This window comes from Gracilinanus agilis, chromosome 2 (assembly GCF_016433145.1).
Source record: "Gracilinanus agilis isolate LMUSP501 chromosome 2, AgileGrace, whole genome shotgun sequence".
NCBI classification, from domain to species: Eukaryota; Metazoa; Chordata; class Mammalia; order Didelphimorphia; family Didelphidae; genus Gracilinanus; species Gracilinanus agilis.
In genome coordinates this window covers 449,071,841-449,088,626 of record NC_058131.1, presented here as the reverse complement: position 1 = coordinate 449,088,626, position 16,786 = coordinate 449,071,841, and the positions used below count along the sequence as shown (strand labels likewise).

Here is a 16,786-nt window from a genome sequence, read left to right as displayed (position 1 = left end):
AAGGAAGGAAGGAAGGAAAGAAGGAAGGAAGGAAGGAGGGAGGGAGGGAAGAAAGAAAGAAAGAAAGAAAGAAAGAAAGAAAGAAAGAAAGAAAGAAAGAAAGAAAGAAAGAAAGAAAGAAAGAAAGAAAGAAAGAAAGAAAGAAACCATATCTGATGTATAATCCAAGAATTTTCTTTTCTTCCTGGACTAGGAAGCTTATAAAGAATAGAAAACATGTCTTTTGAGCATTCTCCCTTCAACACATAATCCTTTCCAGAATTTCATGAATGACTAGAGACTTGAGAGAATTAGATGTATTAGTGAAATACGAAACATAAACATGACAAAAATACTCAACTCATTTTTACAGGATAGTATATATGTCTGGAGCTAGAATTTCAGCATCTATGTTCAGTCTAGCCTTCTCTAGAATTTTTTTTGTGAAAATACAATGTAACATACTGTGACCATAATAGGACACTTGAAGACCAATGGGTTGGGTGAATTAAAAACCATATAGAAAGTTACCTGAGCTATTAAGTTCATTTCTTCAGCATGAATCTGCAGATAAGGAAATTAGTTTATGAGTTAGTTTAGTACCTCTCTTATGTTCCATACATAGTTCCTTCTGATTTTCTGACAAAGATCTAATCTGCCATAAAGCCAAAATCTTCATAATAGGAAGACATATTGTCTAAGATTCTCTTGCACAAGAATAGGAGTTTCACTGTATAGAAATGTTTTTTTAGTGCCTGTCAGGTCTTTGTGATGTGTTAGACAGCCCACTTCCACTGTTTAATTTTTTTTCCCCTGATGTTGGATGAAAAGACAAAAACTCCTGCTGAAAGTACTCATCCTGTTGTTACTAGCAGTCTTGCAAAATGCAACTAGCCCTCTCACCTAGAAAAAGTAATGCTTTACACCTGGTGAGAGTAGTATGAGTGTTCATTCCATTCATTTGACTACTTCTGTGCCTCTTAGGAAGAGGCCAGATGGATTTTTTTAAAAATCCTGTGGGCTGGAAGACTTTTTTTCTGTTGCTCAAAAGGCTAGTTTACTCCAGTGAACATTTATTAACTTCAGCAATCTCCTCAGCAGTGAAAGAAACATAGAATTAACCCAAATCCCTTCTAGAACTTTCCATTGAGATTTAGCCATAAGAAAGTATGCCAGATCAATGATCATAACTACCAAACATGTTCTTTGGCTCCTTCCTACTGAAGAGTCTGTCTCAGATGTAGCATTCATTATATCCCAGGGATTCCAGAGGTTTCCAAAAAAGCTTCTCAGAGGAAGTAAGGTTGTGCAGTATACAAATTAGACTATATAAAATATATAGTCAAGAAAGTCCCCTCTCCACTCTCTTTTTTAAGCTTACGGCACTTTCCTGAAGATAATAGGTATCATTTTCCTTTATATTCTAATACAATGATAAAATAATAATATATCTGTCATAGATGAAAATTCTATTCTCATGTTTCATGAAATTCTATTCATTATGGCCTTATGGATCACAAATCTTCCTGGGAGTGCTGCAAAACAACATAATATTCCTCTCTTCATATCTTCAATTTTGGATCTTCGATTTAGTTGGCAGATTTAAGCAACATACATAACCAGGCAATTCCCCCTTGATTGCACATGTGGAGATGCTGAAGAGCACACGGTTTTCCAAATACATCTGGCACCAGCTTTCTCTCAGAATCCTTTTTTTAAGGTCACCTTTCTCTCCCTGTCCATCCCCCCAGCATGATAGCACTATGATTAGATAGTCACTCCCCTTTTTGCTTATACTACTCTCTCCTTTTGGTGGTTCTTTCAACACAAATGAAAACAGTGTGTTGATCTGAAGAACCACCTTTTTCATTATAGGATAGCACACCATCACCCTCCCCCTCTGAATCCCCTCAGCATGCCATAAAACCTTTCAATGAGAACGTAATGACAAATTATGGAACTCACTTGAGTTAAAGCTGCCAGTATCTTATACAGAAACATCTGGCTATAGAGTTGGAAGTACATGGCCTTTGCCATGTAGGAAATCCAGGTTCAGTTCTGGATCTGAGGCCCTCGTTCCCTACCTGGCAAGACACATTATAGAGACCAACTATTCAGCCCATAGGGGGAGAATGAGGCCTTTGAATCTTTCACTTAAAACCTCAGCCTTAATATGCCATAGTATTAATGAGCTGCAAAACCAGATGGGTATAAAGAGCAAGCAGAAAACAATAAGGGGATCTACAGAGCTCTGACAGAAAGATGGGGGAAAAGGAATCCTCTAACAAATGTTTCTTGTGAGCAAAAAATTCTACATACTTGGATTTTGTGGATGGTATTTTTTTTCCTGGATGTCACTGCTGAGGTTACTTTTCTAGTGTCCAGTAAAGACTTTCTTTCTTTGGCATAGAAGTTTTATGATTTTGGCTAGTTGTCCATGGAGGTTATAAGTTTCCTAAAGTGCTGTCTTAAATGTATCATGGTATTGGGCTTCATACTCATATTTTAACATAATCATGTAAGGGAAAAATCATGTAAGGGGAATCCTTCCCTTCTTTCCCTTTACCCATTGCTCAACTTAAACGATTTGGTTAGAATAGAGCTGTGATGGCAAACCTATGGCATGTGTGCCAAAGATGGCATGCAAAATATTCTCTGTGAGTATATGCACATTTCCCCCCTCACACACCAGTCAGAGTTTGTTACTAGAAAGACAGAAGAATACAGGTAGAGCTGCTCCCCTCCCCCTCTCCAATGATGACATTTTTTCACATTATGCACCCCTCTGCCCAGTAGCCCAATGGAGCACTTCTTCCTTCCCCTGTGGGGGGTAAGGTGGGGCAGGGCATGTCTAGTACTTGGTGGGGTGGGGCATGGCACATGGTCTCTAAAAGGTTTACCATCACTGGAAATAGAGGCTAGAGTATAGAAAAAAATAATTGAGCATGAGATAGAAAGTGACCAAATATTTTCTTCCTATTGTCCTTACTATCCAAGTTTTTATGTCAATTATATTATTTTTATTTAAAGTTTTGATCTGTAGACACTATTCTTCCTGAACTTAAAATTCATTATAAATAGTTGTTTCAAAATCTAACCAAAGTTAAGATGATTGTATTAAAAGTCAAGATCATGAGAGCACACAGTGACTAGGTATTCCTTTTTTGTCAACACTTAGTTCAGCATTTTTTAATATTTTTAACTTTTGTCTCTTAATTCCATTCTTCTTGACATAGTAGTTAGTAATTTTCACTAAAAGTTTATACTTTCTTCATCAGTTAGTCTTATAATAAATTTGCTTTTCTTTTTCATGTCACAGGGTGGCAAAAGGACTTCAGAGGTTATCTAGTTCTTTCTGTTTTTTTTTAATTTTATTCCCCTTGCCAACTCTTCCTGTCTCTCTATTATTTTATGTCATCTTGCTATTCTCAACATTTAATAGGAAGTAATTTTAGGTCCTTTTTACTATACACAGACTACATTTACCTTTGAGAAGTCACTAGTCCTTCAGCAAACTACTCATATTTAATATTGGATCTAATGCTAATTTGGTTTTAAAGTACTGAAAACTTTGGTGTATTGTTTCCCAGAAAAGGAAGAAAATCTACAGTTTACAATGTCTTCAAAAAATAAAGTACTTCCTAGGAAACCACATATCAAGTATTTTTTTTCTGTGTACATGAAGAATGATGCTTAGCTTGATAAAATTACTTTTTCCTCTTTTCCTATTGCAACACTAGGAAACAAGAGTTGGTTTTCATTCATTCAAAGAAATTTACTTTCATGCCTCAGTTTCCTCATTCAATATATGGAAGGAGTTTGTCTTTTCTCTCCCTTATAATATGTCCTATGGACATTTTGTGACTATATATCACTTCCTCAAGTAAATATCTGAGTTTACTTGGGTCATACTTGCTTACTATTCAGTCATGATGACTATAAAAATATCTGACCTTAAATTGCTATATACATACAAGGCATTTGTAAAGTACTTTAAACTCTTTGGGAAAAAATAAATCCTGGACAAAGGCTTTCATGACAAATTCGAATATGGAGAAAGGAGTCATTTTCCTAGAATAAATAATAATTTGGAAACAAAATCCTTGGCTAACCTCTCAAAATAGTGCTAGTTGACTAAAAATAAATCAATGGAAGAATCACTAAAACGTTTAATTTTTAGTTGGTTCATTCCAAAAAGCATGAGGAAAGTATTTTCCTACATTCTTCAGCTTAAACACCCCTAGGTGTGGACCTGCTTGCTTTGCAGCAGTGGCTACTTCCTGTTGCACCTGTTCAACAGAGTACACAACTCTTAGATTGAGAGAAAACACCCTAACTTAAATTTTGTTTTTGTGTTTAAACAAAAGAAAAAACTTGCATTTGTTAAAAAACAAATGGCATAAATCAAAAAAGGATTCCTGCCACATATGAATGTAATGAAGTATGAATTTCTTTTGTGAATCTATAGGCAAATGTTTTTGGCAAGTGTCACAGTTGTTCTCAAACCAGAGGAGTCAGAAAATATCACTGAAGAAGGAAGTACCTCTTGGCTACTACTGTGGAGGATGAGATATTTCAGCCTGTCCTCTTTATTTTATGGCTTCAAATAGCTGAAGTGATCAACAGCCATATGGGCCTATAAATTAGTGATATCTATAATTTGAATAGTGGAGACTTCTTGAGCACTTGTTATTGGGTGATTTGGATTTAAAAGAATGAGACATTCTGCAATTTCTAAATAAATGAAAAGGGAAACAGAAGGAAATAGTGTGCCCTAGAAAGGGTGATATTTATAATCCTTGAAATTAAATATGTTATGTAAAGGATGGCAGCATGGAATCCCTGCAAAATACAGGGTCTGCCTCACCCAGAATTCCGGGGGGAGGTATATAATTAACTGGATCATCCCCAGGTTATAAATCCCATGATAGGCAATTAGTCAAGGAAGGGATAAAGGCAAGTAAGGGTTTTCTAAATGCTCAGGGAAGTAGTACTTAATAATAAATATATCCTTCCAAATATAGAAAATGTGTATAGGCACTCAGGATGATTTTCCAAGTCTATGACTATAAACAATTGAATAAGTCATCTATTGAAATTATTTTTGCCCCAACGATAAAAAAATTCTCCCTTATAATTAAGCTTTCATCACTCTAGCAAGATTACAATGTATCAACAAAAGGTCAGGTATAAATTTTCATTACTACCATTGAAATGTGGTTTAAAATCAATTAGTAAAACTAACTGACCAAGTTAATTGTCAAACTATTTTACTAAGAATACCCCATTGAGGTAAATTTTCATAATGTAATCTATCTCTTCCTCTTGCCGATTTAATGACTTTTATAACCAACAGGAAGAATTATAGTTCTTGTAGAGAAAAGCACAGCATCATGGTCCAGAAGCAAAGAGCACATTTTCCAAAAAAATCCCATAACAAACCACATCAATATATACAGAAATTAGAGTCCAAGGGAGTGAAGATATTGGGGGGCTTTTAATAACTCTGTATTAGGATCAGGAGGACAATTGGAATTCCTGTACTCAGGCTAATAAGTCAACCTTTCCCCAATGCTACATTAGAGGTCACCTCAGACTCAATTGTATCATCAAACTCTTTTAGGTTTTCTCATTAGTAATATTTTTGTTATTACTATGTTTCACATATATCCCAATAAGTTAGAGATTCCCAGAGGACAAAAACATTTGGCATTTATGAGGAAAAAAAAGACCTTATAACTGGAATATTTCAGACTTTCAGATACAAGTGCATTTTTTTTTTGCAGATTTATTCCTAAATCTTGGGATCATGTTATGAACCTTTACCTGGTCTTACAGTCTACTTGTTGAGTTCACCTGGTAATTGAACCAAATTTATTAGTTAATGTGGGAAACTTCTAAAATATTTATTGGTAAACTCCTTGAGGACAAAGACTATATTTTTCACTCTTTTTGTATGTCAAGTGCTTAGCACAGTGCCTTGGCACACAGTAGGCTGTTATTCTTATATATTTTCTTATTCATATTCTCAGTCTCATATTCATATTTTAATTCATATTTTCATATGTCTTTTGTTTTGGGGAGAGAACTGAGTGACATCCCAGAGTGATGTCTTGACTTGAGCATGAATTGAATTTAAGTGAGGCAGAAATGAACAATAATTAGCCTCACTCTCTCTTCCAGTCATCAAAGTCCAATGGCAAGATAAGAATTCATTATTTATTTCAGGTAGCTTCATTTCCAGAATCCTGGCCCTTCCTGAGGGGCAGTTTTCTTTGACTGTGCATTAGGACTTACATTTTTCTAAATGCCTTAAAGAAAGAAATAATGGACACAATATAAACAGGCACAACAGTAACAAAATGATCTGTTTACCCAATTCCTAGTAGGATATGGCCTGTAAGAGTTTAAATTTAGGTTTTTTGCTAAATATGAGAATTCAAAGTAATATTGTAGTTGCCAATTTAAAAAATATTATAGCTTAAGTCAAAATTACTTTTAGCAGTTTTATTTACAGATTCTAATAAGCCTACTAGCCCTTCTCCTGAGAAGCCAGGCTCAGCCCTGGCAGGGTTTCCCTTACCTTCCACCTTGGAACCAATACTCTTTATTGGTTCCAAGGCAGAAGAATGGTAAGGGCTAGGCAACAGGGGCCAAGTGACTTGCCCAGGGTCACACAGCTAGGAAGTGTCTAGGCCAGATTTGATCCTAGGACCTCCTATCTCTAGGTCTGGCTCTCAATCCACTAAGCCATCCAGCTGCCCTCTCCATGTGGATTTTCTGGTAATCCTCAGCCAGAAGTCCTGGTGGTGTCTTCAGCCAGGGTGCCACCAACACAGCCTCCTCCAAACACCAGGAAGGGAATGAATATCTGGAACTAATCTCTCCAGAAGTCAAAGCCCTAATTAGGAAGCCGAAATCCAAAGAGCTAGGAGACTGTGAAGAATCCACTCAAGAACATTCAGTGCCCCTGAGACTTAGACCTCCAAGAATCTCACCAGAACTCATGCTGAAGGGAGGGTCCCACCAAAGCACCAATAATCAAAGGGGGTCTCCTCACTGAAGAACCAAGGAAGGAATCACTCCACTCACCACCACAAGATCAAAGGGAAGCACCTTCAAGCACCAAGATAGGAAGGACTCTGAGCCAAAAGATCTGAAGAGAGAAGAAGAAACCCCAATCCAGGAAGCCTTTTTATAGTACTTTTTCCAGGTCACTTCCTGTCTCTTCCCCTCTTCACAAGAACCAGTCACAGCTTCCATACTGCTTAGCCCTAACCAAGGCTGGATAGTTCCCTTTGGAAGTGATAATTTTTGACTTGTGAACTCTTGTACCTCATGACTGATCTAGTGTTAAGTAGGGGTGTTTTCAGTTTTTGATTTGATTAGCTAAAAATAGGCAAGGGGAGAGTTAATCCTGTTTTCACAGGCTCCAAGGCTTCTCTCCCAAATGTAGACCTTTTTTTTCCCCAATGTCAAGAAGTCCAGATAAAGCCCTAGTCAAAAGATTGCCCTGGATGACTATTTGCTTTTTGAACATACTCCAATTTTGAATAACTAATGTGGTAAACAACCATAGCCAATCAAAAAGACCCCTCTTCATCATGTTTAGAAAACAAGAATTGTTTTAGGAATGTCTGTGTATGTCCCATCTCAGGGAGTAAGATATTTCCATTACCCATTATCAACCTTTTTAGAAGCAAACACTACAGCTTCTTTGTGGGTGATTGTGTCTCTAGTCATTCATGAGTTATATAGACAATTGGTAAAATTATGTAAACCAAGAATGACAAGATGACATGAAGTCTACACACAAGATGTGAAAGAAATCATTTGAAACTTTTTAAAAGAGTCATTGTCTGCCTCTTCAAAGCAGGTGTTGTGGGAAGTGGGCTCTAGGTTAGGTTTTATTAAATGAGAATGTCAAAGTCTGACAAAGAAAGAAGTAGTCTATTCCTTAAATTAGAATGGGGTAGGCAAAGACCCAGAAACAGGCTGGTGAGATTAGGTTAACCTGATATGAATAGATTAAGGAATATAGGCTGGAAAAACAGGAAATGAATGGTGCTTGTTTAGGAGAGATCAGAATCAGAAAGGATTTTGACTAGACTTTGTTGCCTTATTTCCAGCCCTCAATCCTTACTTCCTGATCCAACAGGACAAACCAGGAGGCAATAAGGATTTTCAAGAGTCCCTCCCTTCTTTTCTATCACTCTTACAGCTTCTGTCCTGAAATGAGTTCATCCAGAGCTCTCATTCAGTAAAATGGGTGGCCCACATTTCTTAGTCCATACTATGGATTTTATTTCTTCTTCTAAGCACAATTGTTATGCCCAAACAGTTGCTAAGTAAGATAATTCTGGTGTTACAAGTTATTATGAAGCTTGTGGTTTGGATAAATTTGTACCGTCCTGCCTTAGTCACTGGCATTCACATTTTACGAATATTGCTCACTATTTCAGTAATTTCTTCTGTCTCAGAGATTTCCATTAAATATTTAGGCCTTTGTCAAGTCACAGTACAACAGTACACAGCCTTGCACCTGGCTAGAAACAAAGTCATCCAAGAAGTAGAGTTATTAGATCATTGCAAGAATTATACAAACAGATGGGGTGATTTTTGTTTTAACTTAGAAAGGCAAAGCTCAGATTTTTAGACCCATATTTAAATTTCTAAATTTCATAGGCTCAGGTACAATGTAAAGATCTCATTGGAGCTTCATAAATATGTAGCTGGAAACTTTAAAGAGATTTTGAAGGAACCTCTGAGGTCACTTACTGCATTCCTCATTTTACAGTTGAGGAAACTGAAACTGAGAGAAATAAGGTGCTTTTTTTCCCCAATGTGGCCAAGATAATAATTTCCATTTTACCTTATTCTTTTAAAAAATTAAAAGCTATCATGCTTTCCCCCCTTTATTTTATTCTAATTGAACCCAGAGGAAAGAGCTAGGAGCCATTAGAAGAAGTCATAGGGGAAAAGATTTCAACTTAAAGAATTTTACTGTTTCTCTATTCTTATTTCAGTACTTCAAAGGATCTATTATTTCATTAGTATAGTTACTCTTTCCAGTAATGCAGATCCCAGTCTTTACTCACCTCAGTACATTATCTTTTTAGAAAACCACTTATTGGCCAACCTTGAGTTATGAAATCTCTCCAAACTTAGAAGAAGATATATATATTCATTGAGTCATATTCTCAAAGTCTTTGCAGTTTGGTAGGATTGACAAAACAGTCAGTCAACAAGCATTAATTTTGGACTTAAAATGTGCCAAGCACTGTGCTAAGCACTAGAAATAAAAATGTAAACAAAAAGATAGTCCTTACCCTCAAGGAGTTTACATGTTAATGGGGGAAGACAACCAATAAAAGGGGAATGGAAGGCCAGAGGGGGAAGGATGGAAGTCTAGTGACAAAATCAAAGCTCAATTCCTTTGCCACATCCTATATATCCTTACTGATCTCCTATTAAAAGACTTTACTGCTCATACCTCCTCCTTGAAATTACCTTCTATATTCCAAATCAAATATAAGAGATAGTTGATCTGTATCCCTTCCCCAAAGTGGAGATTCAAGGAAGAAATCATTAATGGGAGAAGGGACCTACAGGGCAAAGTCAGAAGCAGAAATTCTAGCATAGTTGGGAGATAAGCCAGAGTTTTATGGAGGGTCACCTCCATAACATGCTGAGGTACCTGTTAGTCAATTAGCATATTCACAACCTACCATGTGCCAGGAGAATTCTAGGCTCTGGAGATACAAAGGCAAAAATGAAACTGTCCCTATCCTTTTGTATTTGGAGTCAGGGAACCCTGGCACTTGCTAACTTTTATAGGTCACCTAACCTCTTAGAATCTCAGTTCCCTCATCTGTTATGTGAAGGGATTGGACAAGATAACCTCTAAGGTTCCTTGTAGCTTAAAATCTGTGATCCTATGACTACTGGAAACTATTTAACCCATACCAATGCTGCAAACACAAACAATTCTGTTATTCCATTGGCATAATAAATAGCTGAATTGTCCATGGCTGAAGCCTTTATATAGTTTAAGTGGCAGGAACTTTATGCTAAAAATATTTATTAAAGTTTTCACTTTTTGTTGTCTCCTTTGAAACATTGCTTTTAAGAGAAAAATAGATGTAACTTTAAGAAAATTCTTTTGATTCTCTTTGGCTAATCTTCCCACTTCCCTAGGCATAAATGAAAATGACCCCAAGATGCATTCAATTTTGTGAACTTCAAATTGTAGATTCCACATAACTCAAATGACAGAGCCGTGAAACCCAGCTCTTTCATTTAGACTCTGTGAACCACTGAGACTTGTGGAGTGTAAGCGAAGTCAGAATAATGCCCTCAAGGTATAACATCAGGGCCAAAATTCTGCCCTGGGTTGCATGTGTTCAGCTAGCAAAGGGAGCTGCTTACTGTTAACTCAGGGCTGAATTTGGCCCTCATTGTTTTAATTATAGACCTATATAGTATGTGGGTTAGAAACTTGCATTTGACAGCACCAAAAGAAAGAGGATATTGTATGCCTTCAATCAGCCCTGTATTAGGAGATCCTTAAAGGGAAAATTATGTGAAAGGAAGAAAGAGGAAGAAAACAACAAACTAGCAAGTTCCCAATTTCAATATAATTTGGAGAAAATGACTGATTTGGTTTGGTCATATTGCCAGAACAGATGACTCAAGGCTTCCAAACAAGAAATGGAAACCAGAAGGATGCCTAAAGCCTGGAAGAAGAACAAATTGTGAAGATATGATTGACTGTAATGTTTCAAAATCAGCCTTACCAAAGATGAGTTTGGCCCACTGCCCAGAACAAAATTGAATGGTGATGTTCATTTAGGTTCTGACTATTGAAACAAAATAAAATGTAGTAATTGTACTCTGTTAGGTATATTGATGTGTTAATGCTTTCCAATTTCCCCAAGTAGAGAGCTGATGTCACTTTACCTGTCATTCCTATTTTATGCTTCACTGGTGATTGTTATTGCTGCTCAGGACTCTTGCTGAATGCTAGGTTTTTTTGGCAAAAACTGACATCCAGGTGATAGGATTCCTCTCGTGTTGAATGTGGTTTGCTACAGGTGGCTCTGGAACTTGGAACTCATTTCTTTGATTGACCTTTTCATGCCTTAAAATGATGCATAGATCTATCCTGACACCCTTAGCATTTGAAATCTACTATATCCTAATTGTCACAGTAATCTATACATCTCATAGGACAGGAGCCTAAAGTCCTTCCTCTCTGGCAAAATAACCTAATCTAGGCAAAGGTTTGATTTTCATAGAGAACATTTTTTAATCTATTTATTCCTTGCTCTGCCAAACAGGATTTAGAAGAACAAATGCTACATTTTGAGTTGGAGGATGGAGGTTCAAATCCTGGCCCTATCATTTATAAACTCTCACATAAATTGTAGAACCATAGCAAGTAATCCTTCTGGGCCTTTATTACATAGCAAAATGAAAGATTGAACTAGATGAATTTTAAGTTTCATTTCAATTTCAGTTATAAATCTATGATTTGAAGATCCCATACATTAATTATTGGGTCATTTTTTTTTGTCTAGTACCTCATTATGCAATAGGTTTCAACCCCCTAAAAAGAAAACTGTATTTAATATTTTTAGAGGCAAGCATGAAAAGAATAAAAAAGAGCAGGATTTAGTTGCCCTTCTCTGAATCTAATAGTCTAACATCATGGACAATCTTTTGCTGCTGCTCCTGCTGCTGCTGCTGCTGCTGCTGGTGGTACTACTACTACTACTACTACTACTACTACTACTACTACTACTACTACTACTACTAATAATAATAATAATAATAATACCACTGCTAATACTACTAGCATTTATATAGCACTTGAATAAGACTTGTAAAGAGCTTTAAAAATATTATCTCATTTGATCTCCACAGCAACCTTGGTAGATAATTTTTATCCATTTTACAAATGAAGAAACTTAGGCAGACTTGGTAAATGACTTTTTCAGGGTCACACAGTGTCTGGGACAGGATTTAAACTCAAGTTCAGTTCTCTGTCCACTGTACCACCTAGCTGTCACTTGAAAAAAAAGCTAACATTTATATCCCCCTACCTATTAACTCATTGGAACTACTATAATAAATTAAGCTACTCTACCAATGGTATTTCAACAGACATTGGTGAAGCAGTAAGAACAACAAAACAAAAACAATGAACAAATGGTTCCCAGGGACTAGAAAAGACATTTTTATCATTCTATTCCTTTGGAGCATTTTGTATTTCTCCTTCTAAAAATGGAAATTGTGCTAGGGTTTAACACTTAGAGGCAAAATTTTATATAATTAAGTTTTTAGGCATCATAATTCCAGCCTTTTCAAGAGACAAAAGAAGGTGCATGATATCTGTGGAAAAATGGCCACAGATAAGTGGACCCTTGATCTGAATGAACAGATTGAAGAACTTAGTGTCCTTAAGTTTTTTGCTTTTAATCTTGGGAACCTATGAATCAGTTAATGAGTGACAACATTAAAGTTTCTTTGAAGATATGACATTGTAAATAAACCACTGAGACTGAGGATATACTGTTAATCACAGGAAATTCCATATTTTTGTGCATTCATACAATCAACATCTTTTCGTCAACTGTGACAAGACCTTGGAGCCACCAACATGTTAATTTGTTTCACACACATACACACACAGACGGAAATGAAGAGTAAAATCACTTATTTTGTAGGCTTTGGCACAAATCTGTATGCAAGTGTGCTGTATATAAGCTGTGTCTTTGAGAAGGGATTCAATGAACTTTTTGATCTTAATTTTATATGCTTACATAAATACTATAAGGTTTTGGCTTTCGTTATACAATTGAGAACAAATGTGAACTCAGGCCGTAGCACATGGTGAGGATTCCGATGCTTAATAATGACAAAGATCCTGACAGCAGGGCATTGGTCAACTTTGGTACTGGTCTCTATTTTCTGTCTGTAGTACAAGGAAGATAACATATGGCATCAAGCTTACTCATAGATTTATAGCTACTAAACTGACATTTATGCGGACTTTAAAATTTATGAAGCCCTTTATGTTAATTACCTAATTTGATCCTTGTAAATACTATTGTTATTGTCATCATTTTCCAAATGAGGAAGCTAAGAATTGGAAAAGTTGAGACTTGCTCATGGCTACATGGCTAGTAAGTGGCAGAGGCAGGATTAGAGTCCAGGCATCTTCTGACTTTAGGACCATTGTTCTAGCATTATAATATGCTGCCTCTGGAAATTTTTAAAAATCTTAGGCTTTTGAGAGAGGCAAATTCTAAAAACTCTTAGCAAAATTTTGGTTTCCTCTTGTGTTTCTCAGAACTACTTTTTTCAGTGCTTTGGTAATACATGTACAACCACTGGTATGATAGAGTCCAATGTAAAGTCAGAAAAACTGGGCTTGAATTTCTACTCACCACTTTCTGAGGCAAGTGTTATAATAGACAATTATTTTAAAACCTCTAAGCTCAAGTTTCAAGAGTTGTGAAATGAGAACTATAACAATTCCCTATTTTTCTCACAAGGTTATTATAACAAAAGTATCTTGTGAATCATAAAATAGATAGAACCATAATGGAAGAACATGTAAAGATTGTCTTGGGATAATAGCCTTCTTTCTAGAAAATGTAAGGAGCTTACTTTAAAGAGAGAATCATGACAATAAGTAAGAAAAGTGCCTTGGAAGAGCATATGTAGACATTCTACACTGGGTTCCAATTGACAAACCATATAGAAAAGAGGAGGTTCTTTGATTGACCTTAAATGGAGGCATTTAAAAGGCCTTAGTTGGCTTCTGCCATCTTTTTATGCTTTATTTGCTTCTGGGGATCTTGGTGATACCTTCACTCATGCCATCTGGTGAGAGCCCATGCTGAAAAAGGAGAGGTCTTAGGAACTTCTCCCTCAGAGGTCATATGATCTTCAGAAGCTGGCCTCTATCATTGGCCTTTATGATTATTTTTTTCCAGTATAGGTGAAGGGAGAGTCCTATTTCTGGGAGTTTGTAAACACTGGGTGAGTGAACCAAAGAAATCTGAGAGTCTAATTTTATGATCCATATTCTCTTCCTTCTTCCCTCTCCTCCCCTTCCTAAGACAACAGCTAATATGATATAGAAAAAACTCATGAAGGAGATAAAAGAAAAAATGGTATGCTTCTATCTGTTAAAAAAAAAAAAGAAAGAAATAAAAGAAATCCGAGAGTCTAGAACAGATTTTGCAACCAGCACAGAATTACTGCCCCAAAAAGTGGCTCTTGGAAATTACATGTGAGGCCACAGTCAGGGGGTGACAGACTCAATCTCATCTGGCAGGCATGTCACATCTATATATGAATTTTGTTGGACCAATGCTGTGTGGGAACTGAGGTAAATTGAACCTACTTTCCTCCCAAAGACCAATGTTATAGAGTGTATTATGGCCCAAAGTACTGTGGAAAATGTTTTTATTTTATTCTTGCTATATCTTTGAAGTATATATGACCTGAAAAAATTTAATCAATGCTAAATGATTGAGTAGAATTAAGAAGCTAGTTACAAACACCTAACAATGGGGCATAGCAGAAAAGACAACCTTGCAGCGTCTCCAGCTGATGATGGTAGAGAAAAGGGAATCTCCCAATCTCTCAGGATACCATAGAACCCCCAGGAGTAGACTGAGCAGCCTGACTGCTGGAATGAGTCAGGGTGTGCATATTACATAACCATCAGATGGCATTGGCTAGCAAGCTCTCATTCATCCCTCAGTCTGAGCCCTGTTTGCACAAGCCTGGTGAACTCATTTCTCCTACCTTCAATGTAGTTTTGCTTTTAAGACCATTAACAATGAACATTAATGATATACTTACCATAGATATGTCTTGAAGATACAAAGGAAGACAGAAAACCTCAAACCTCATGTTGTAATGAGAGAGGCAACATATAAACAAATAGTTACACATAATATAGTGCAGAGCAGATGGAAAATAATATCAGAGGAGAAGGAACTACTAGCAGCTAGGAGGATTAAGAAAGGCCTTCTGCCAAAGGTGAGTCTCAAAGGAAGCCAGGAAAACTAAGAGACTTGGTGAGGGGGCAAAACATTCCAGGAATTGGGGCCAGCCAGAACAAAGCTAAGGATACAACAAATGGATTGTCTTGTCCAAGGAACATCAAGTAGGCCAGTATATTTAGACTATCTGCCAAGTATATAGAAAAGTACAAGAAGTAGAAAGACTGGAAAGGTAGGAAGGAACCATTTAACTAAAAAGCATTAAATACCAGCTAGAAGAGACTATATTTTATCCTGGAAGTAATAGAAAGCCATTGGATCTCATCAAATGGGTAGGGTGGTGGTGGTGTAAAACTCATTTATCACTCATTGTTTTCTTAAAGAAAGGAAAAAATCTCATCTTTCCTTGCACACAAACTCAAGGGTGGATGGAATAAACTAGAAGTATCTTCCCAGTGATTATTTTCTTTTTCTCTTTCTGGACAATTTTAAAGGAAATTTTTAAAACTCGTATTTATTATATGTATGGCCACAGTCCCTCAGATCCTCAGTTCTACAAATAGTAATTGATTCTAAACCTTTTCTCGTGGCAAAACAGATGCAAAGCCTATCTTTTCTAATATGTAGCTCATGTCTACAGATAAGGATTTCCCTTCTTGGTATATATAGATGCCTCTACAGAACAGCAAGCTTAAACTCTCTTCCAGCCTCTTTTGAAATGGCAATTAATAAGCAATCTTCACATAAATCTTCTCAGAATTACCAAATAATTATTTGATTTGAACTTTTGAGAATTATAACCTTTTAAAATCTATAAATATTAACATACAAATAAGCTGATATTACCATTTGATATGACATATTTCCCTGAAGCCATCATGAGCCCAGTGTTTGCTTTGCCTTCAATTTATCTGAGGTGCTGCTCTCCATCTAGCTCTTATAACAGTTTTTCTTTCTTCATAAATTTTTTTCTGTGAGACTGTGCCTCTTCTCTTTATAAGTAGATTCTATTATACAAATGTTCCTTTTTTAGCAACTGGTACATTCTCAAACAAAAGGGGGCAGGCAGTACTTTACCTTTAAAAGTTCTTAATAACTTTCTAAAGACCAGTGACAGAAGACATTTCATATTTATACCAAACTGCCATATTAATGTTTGTTCAATATTCTCTCATCTCCCTTTTTCAACTCTATCCCCATTTAAAGGGATTTAATTCCCTTATGATCATAGTATTCTTCCTGTGATAATAACTGATCTTTTATTGCTATCATGCTTGGGAAATATTTAACAAATTAATTTATGCTTAAGTTTAAACAACAGTAAATAGATCAATATGTTGTAAATCCTTGAATTATTTGCATTATAATAAAAAACAATTCCTTTATTCAAAGAATCAAGTTCAACTTGTGGAGTTTCAGGTAAGGTCAGGATTCAAGACTTTTCACTCTAACATTCTTGCTCTAAGTTTGAAAAATAAAATAGCAATTAAGGAAATGCTAATGGAATACAAACTAACATTGAAATATATAATGATTTGTTTTTAAATTATTTAGAAAAAACAAATTCAATAATTTTCCAGATAATTATGCCAAAACAAGTCTATTGGTTCTGAGCTCCTTAAACCAGACCAACATGGATAATGGATGCCTTCTCTATCTCCTTATAAGCCTGACAGAAAGAGATACAAACAATTTAGTGGGGAGGACTTACACATCCCAGTGTTCTAGACCCTAGAACATAGCAGGATCTAAGTAATATATATATATATATATATATATATATA

At 36.1% G+C, this 16,786-nt stretch overlaps 1 protein-coding gene across 1 annotated transcript in view; it reads left to right on the top strand.

Moving 5' to 3' along the window:
* Positions 1 to 12,679: 12,679 nt before the first annotated feature.
* The window catches only part of SLC25A21 (solute carrier family 25 member 21), a 129,838-nt gene continuing 125,731 nt past the window's right edge, over positions 12,680 to 16,786 (top strand). The window contains exon 1 of the mRNA XM_044659950.1: positions 12,680 to 12,873. Coding sequence (XP_044515885.1) covers positions 12,680 to 12,873 — 194 coding nt within the window. The remainder of the gene's footprint in view (positions 12,874 to 16,786) is intronic.